This window comes from Zootermopsis nevadensis, unplaced genomic scaffold (assembly GCF_977971745.1).
Source record: "Zootermopsis nevadensis isolate Lab colony 2312 unplaced genomic scaffold, Znev_1.0 Znev_ptg000017l, whole genome shotgun sequence".
NCBI lineage: Eukaryota > Metazoa > Arthropoda > Insecta > Blattodea > Termopsidae > Zootermopsis > Zootermopsis nevadensis.
Genome location: NW_028259149.1, coordinates 5,643,332 through 5,649,399, shown reverse-complemented (window position 1 = coordinate 5,649,399; position 6,068 = coordinate 5,643,332). Strand labels below are relative to the sequence as shown.

Below are 6,068 nucleotides of genomic sequence, written 5' to 3'. Positions count from 1 at the left end.
AGAAATGAATTATGTATTGCAAAACAGACAAGCATTGGCCATTATGCGTTTAGAAGCAATGACATTTCACTTAAAAAAAAGGGCACTCAAATATGGGAAAATTATACCCTAGTACTGCAGAATAAAGCATTCGAAGGAAAGCACACTTTTATGACATAACTAATAATACACAAATTGTCATTAAAACTCTCTCTCCTGACTTTAACTCAACATACTGCACCCTTTTTCTAATCTTCTATACACACCAGGATTTAACTATTTCTGTTGAAATAATAGTACATACAACCAATATTCCCTTCTACAGTCTCAATGGTCATGTGGTGTGTAAGTGTCACACCCAGCTGTGCTTACATGTTGCTAATTCAATTAGATGTTTCTTCTAGACTAGGAGAAATCTGCTACCAGGTTTACTGCAATCAAAACCCATTTGAACAATGATCACTTCTTCTTCATGTAGTATTGTGGGTTGACTTTTGTACCAGAGTCTGTGCAGACACAGATGAGCAAATGGAAATGATGCCACAAGCATGTCATTTCCTAGTAAAATAAGAAAAGTAGTATAACATTTTGGGAACTTTCCTAATGGTTTTGAACAATATTGTCATTGGATCTCAACAGATTGTTAAACCCTTAACAATGCCCTTCAATCCAAAATGGTTACTGTTACAAATGGAATATGACAGTTACTAAATTCTATCACTCCAGTTCATCTGCCTCAACATAAGTATAAGCCTTCTCAAAGTCCATTTTATGTTTGTCATCATTTGGTTGGAGAGCCACAGCAGCCTTCAGTTCTCCCATCCCCTGCTGCATCATTCCCAGTCGGCACAGAGCTGTTCCACGGCGGGCATGACAGCGAGCACGCGACAAAGAATTCATTTCCACACATGGTGTTAGCAGCTCAAGTGCCTGATAAAAATAATAAATTGTTCACATTTTATTTGCTGCAAATTAACACAATCCAGTCCATTGTCAAGGTGGACTCAACAACAAATTTTATTCCACCATGATGTTTTTATCTTGTGTGAATACTTCTGCCATCTGTTCATGGCTGCATGAATAATATGAAGTTTGCTGTTGAAGAACTTACATTTTACAATGGAAATTACCTCAAAACAACTGCATGTCATCATCCAAGCAGTGTTATTATATGTGCTGGCTAGCAGTCTGATACTTCTCTTAAATCTATTATGCATTTTACATTGCATCATGAATGTTCAAAGAATGGAAGCAGGATAGGGGTGTGCTACACAAGGCTCAAAGGGGTTTGCTTGAGCCCCTTATTAATTTTTGGCTAATTATCTGAGCCCTTTGTTATCACCACAAAAAAGAATAACATATTACACAGATAATGCACCAGTATCAAAATATCAATACACATACAAGGTATACACAAAAGAATGGTGCAACTGTGTCTGGCGACTCATTTTTGGACATGTTGGAAAGCTGGTTGTTACCCCAACTGAATACCAATTATGACGATTACATTCTACAACTGGTTGGAGCTCCCCCCCCCATTTTCACAGGAATGTAGGAGTGCTTCTCAATCGTGTTTTTCCACAGCGCTGGATGGGATGAGTTTGATTACCGTGTGGATGTGTGTCATGTGACCCAGGGTGCACACATTGCTACATCTTGCCTGTTTCTACTTTCAAGTGGAAAAGGGGAAAGAAAAGCTTGCTGATGCAAGCCCACCACTGAAGCAGGATGCTCCCAGTAATAGTGGGGTAAGAACACCATATAGCATATATATTAATCCTTTGAAGCTGAAGAGAAAGAGGCTAATCTAAATATTATTTAAAAATGCAGTTCCTATCACAAATAAAATAAAATGCAGACCCATTACAAATATCAATTGGTTAATTTAAGGAAATACTCACCCTTTGTTCTGAGAATCGTACAAAACCCATTCATACACTCTGTGGGCAAAAGGCCAGGTGGTACATATAATTACCACTGGATTTTACAGGGATATGAAGTGGTGTCATGAGCAGTAGAAGATACTCAAGGCATAACATGTGTATACTTACAGTTGAACAGTCATCAACAGTCTTGTGGAGATTTCCAAGTGCCATATGAGCAGCAGCTCTGTTCATATATAACGCCGGCATCTTACTACCAATACTGATGGCATGACTGTATGCACTGACGGCACCAAGGTAGTTGCCAAGTTTGAAAAAAATACTGAAACAGCATTAAATAACCTGTAGTATCAAAGAAAAAGAATAAAGACTGCAACACACTTCTCCTGCTTACATTGAGATCAAAATTAAGTAAAAGCTGTGCAAGAACAGTTTAAGGCACAATCAAAGGAATTTTAGTCAGATGGATTAGGGAAATCTGTGGATCAAATGCATTAAAAAGCAGTGAGACTAAAGACAAAATATTCGCTTATGATATGTCTAAGTATACTATGTGATTATTTCCTTATGATGGCATTAAACATCATACATTTCAGCAGTTAAAACTTACTCTCCCTTTTCTTTCAGCCACACTGGATCCAGTTCATCTGGACTCAAATCCTCCACCACAAATCCGACTCTTCGTCTAGCTTCTGCCTGCTTCTTTAGCCACTAAGAGGGAGAGATATTTAATTTAATTTTATTATTTGACTTAATACAATGCACAATGATAAAATATAAGGCACTGACTCAGTAACTGGGTAAAACTTAATCACACAGTGGAACATCACAGTAAGGTTAATTACATTACCAAAATACTGCCACTGTAGGTCCCAAAATTTGCATTTCATTTTTATAAATTTAACATGTCACTGTCGTGTGCGATATTTTATCACGTTTTCTATAAATTCCATACATTGTTATATTGGTAACTACTAGTAACATAGGTCACAATATTTTCATGTCCAATTAATAATTTAAACATTCACTACCATAAAGGTAAACATTTTCTGTATGACACATATAAATACATGTATGGCACAGTAAATAGGTCATTAAGGAACAAAACTAGGAGACACACTGCTTAAAATTTGATATAGTTTGTAACAACTTATTACCTCCTCTTCTTCAGGAGCCTGGGACTCCCGTTGTGGTGTGGGAAATGCTCTAGCAGTGAAGTGAACTTTAACTGTGCCATTTTGTCTTGGGAGTGGGACAGGCTTCACATTTTCATCTGGTTCCACTGCGGGTGAGGATTTATTTGTAGGAAAGTTCTTCTTGTAGATTGCTGACTTCCTCTCAGTGGGCACATCTTGTTTTACAGAACCTGAAACTGCCAAGCTGTGAACTTGGGGGGGATAAAAAATAATTATGTATATATATATTTAACACCATAAAAAAGAGAAAGTTGGAATATTTCGGTCATATCATGAGAAATAGTGATAGATATGGGCTGCTTCAGCTGATAATCCAGGGAAAAGTATTCGGAAAAAGGGGACCTGGCAGGCCAAGAATCTCCTGGCTTCAGAACCTAAAAACTTGGTTCTCGATGTCCACTGGAGGTACTATGTGAATACAAAGGATTCCCTTGTGTCTCAAATGCATACTTTTATCTTCTAGAACTCACACACACACAAACAGGTTAATATGCTAACAGAATTCTTTGTTTTTCAGTGGAATAAACTTGCTCTGGAAACAGCATACATAGTCAAATATGTTCTTGAAGATAATGAAGAAAACAATTAATTAAAATCAGGAAATATGCTGACATGGGCAAGATTTGAAAGATTTTGAGTAAAAAACAAAACAAAACAAAAAAACACATTATAAACTGAAAAACCCAGTGGTGGCGGAGTCAACTACAATGCCCTGGACAAGAATTCCCTTCAGAAAAATAAGTGAAGGGTAAAAATAGCATTTTATGAAACATGTTTAAAAAATTATCATTTGCTCTCCAAAGGCTATTAAAAATGACATACATCCTCAACTATACTTGCCCTTGGTTTCTTTTGTTTGATTTGAAGACTTCCATTCTTCAAGCTCTCTCATGGCAATTTCTTTTACTTTTCCTTTTATTTCATCAATACGCTTACGCTGATTAGCATCAATAACAATCTGATGTCTCACAGCTAACCGATCCAACTCTGCTCTTTTCACTGCAAGTAAATACAACACTGTCACAACAAATCATCTATAACACCTCCATGAAACAAAGAAGACTTTCTTTTAGGCATGTGAGCTTACAGTTGACTAACAATTGGCAAGACAGATAAATGTTGGAAAGAATAGAAGCTCACAGGACATACATCAGTACATGATATGTTCTACATCCTTGGTTTGGGCCTGTGAAGGATCTATAGAATGTAAATAAATTTTCTTCTATGATGTCATAATACAAAGTTGCATTAGCATCATAACATCAAAGGAAAACTGTTTCATCTCACGTCCAACTGGATTTTATATATTCATGTACATAAAGAACATATCACAATGACCAACATCACCTAACTTATAAAGACAGTACAGGAAGTTAACAGTATATTGAGGGGGGGGGGGGAATATATGTGTAAGTTGCACTGCAAACTAAGAGAAAATATATGAAGTGTGTCTACATCAGTAGCCTAATAATTTAACTACAGAATGTGATCCCACAGCAATGGTTTGTCCTCAGGTTAAGGATGGAGGTGACCTTCAGGTATGGAGTGTAGCTATGAATATATTGAACCAACAAAGTAATATTTAATTTTACACCATGTTATTAAATTCTTCACATACCACACTTTCTTTCCTGCTCAGCTCTTGCATTCTCTTGAGATCTTTCTAAAATCTTCTTACGCATTTCCCGCTGTTCCTCTTTACTCAAATTAGCTTCCAAGTTTTCCCAGTAATCACATTCCGTCTTTTGTAATTCAAAAACAATTTTACCATCTCCCACAGTACACTTACTCCGAGGTTCTTTTACCGAGGAAAACAAAAATACTTCAAACAGAAAAGGATGAAAATGTGCCTGTCAAAAAGATAAGTCAATTATGAACAATGCTGAATAGACGATCACTGTTTTATGCAACAGTAACTCAATGAAAGATACCTTTATATAGTTATCAGAAGAAAATATATCGACTTTGCTGCAATGCACTCCGTTCAAAGGTACCCGAATCACCACCATATTTTCAGTTTGTCTCCAAATATAATCTTTCACTAGAACTGGCATTTCAAATGAAGCAATGTAATATGTGATTAGTACTTATAATACGACTATTATAATTTCTGGTTGTACAGTACAATTAAAATCTCTGACAACACTACTTAGAGTGTTATTATACCATACCACAAGTTTCAAACAATTAAAATTTCCGCCATGTTGTTGACACTACGTTAATCACGTAACTTTATGTGCTTCCTGCTATTGATTTCTGAACGTAATTATTCAAACATATTGAATTACTACATAAAAATCACTGTCATTAATGTAAAAATGTGTTACACTAAGTTAATAACTTAAAAGGTTTTGATGATATAAACAAAAACATGTTATTGACTCATAGCACAGGACGCCAATTTGTGAAGTGTCAGGTTCTCACGGTCAAGAGTATGAAGACGACTATCCTCTGGGATGTCGCGCCGAAGTTTACCAACGTTCGCTCTGATAACGGAGGTAGAAAGTACCTTTCAACCGTCGGTAAACTTTAACCAGGCCACACGACGCAATATCCCAGATGACAATCATCTTCACTCCGCCATTTTGTTACAAAATATTGGGAAGGAAAATAAAATTTCAAGCAGAAGAATAACCAAATGTATTACTTTACAAGTTCCTTTATAGAGAAAAACAAACTTGAATATGGCACATCATTGGCGGCGGCGTCAATCGCGAGACCCTGGGCGGAAAAAAATTATGGAAAGTGTTTAATAATTGTAGGCCTAAATATACATACAAAAGGCAAATTACCGCAACCATACAGAGAGAAAAAGCAATTCCTATAAATACGTGCAAAGATGTAATGAACGCGGAGCCCTGAGCCGTCTATACCCCATTCACCACCACTAATAAATAATACTTTTTTAGCTTTATCACAATACCTTTCTCTAGTTAAAATCATTCACAGAATAGAAAAATTGTCAATGGCACTAATGGAAGCTAGGTTCGTTTTAAACACAGATTCGATG

The 6,068-nt window shown here is 36.4% G+C and overlaps 1 protein-coding gene across 5 annotated transcripts; it reads right to left on the bottom strand.

Moving 5' to 3' along the window:
- Nucleotides 1-129: 129 nt before the first annotated feature.
- LOC110834460 (dynein axonemal assembly factor 4) lies at nt 130-6,052 on the bottom strand. Of its 5 annotated transcripts, none has more exons than XM_022073636.2 (8): nt 5,400-5,960; nt 4,990-5,105; nt 4,677-4,908; nt 3,899-4,057; nt 3,020-3,249; nt 2,473-2,573; nt 2,031-2,184; nt 130-909 (listed from the first exon to the last, which is right to left on the bottom strand). In XM_022073636.2, the coding sequence occupies exons 2-8, from the start codon at nt 5,065-5,067 to the stop codon at nt 697-699; spliced, it is 1,167 nt and encodes a 388-aa protein (XP_021929328.2). In that variant the 5' UTR covers nt 5,068-5,105; nt 5,400-5,960; the 3' UTR covers nt 130-696. The 5 variants fall into 5 exon arrangements, with proteins under 5 accessions (XP_021929328.2, XP_021929327.2, XP_087206334.1 ...); XM_022073635.2 differs by lacking the exon at nt 5,400-5,960 and adding an exon at nt 5,230-5,386; XM_087350208.1 differs by lacking the exons at nt 4,990-5,105; nt 5,400-5,960 and adding an exon at nt 5,982-6,052.
- Nucleotides 6,053-6,068: the final 16 nt, after the last annotated feature.

Coding starts and splice junctions, on each gene's coding strand:
- LOC110834460 (XM_022073632.2), bottom strand. CDS start 5,112: ATGCCAGTTCTAGTGAAAGATTATATTTGGAGACAAACTGAAAATATG. Junction 4,058..4,676: donor TGAGCAGGAAAGAAAGTGTG/GTATGTGAAGAA, acceptor ATTTACTTGCAG/TGAAAAGAGCAGAGTTGGAT. Junction 2,574..3,019: donor AGGCTCCTGAAGAAGAGGAG/GTAATAAGTTGT, acceptor TCTCCCTCTTAG/TGGCTAAAGAAGCAGGCAGA.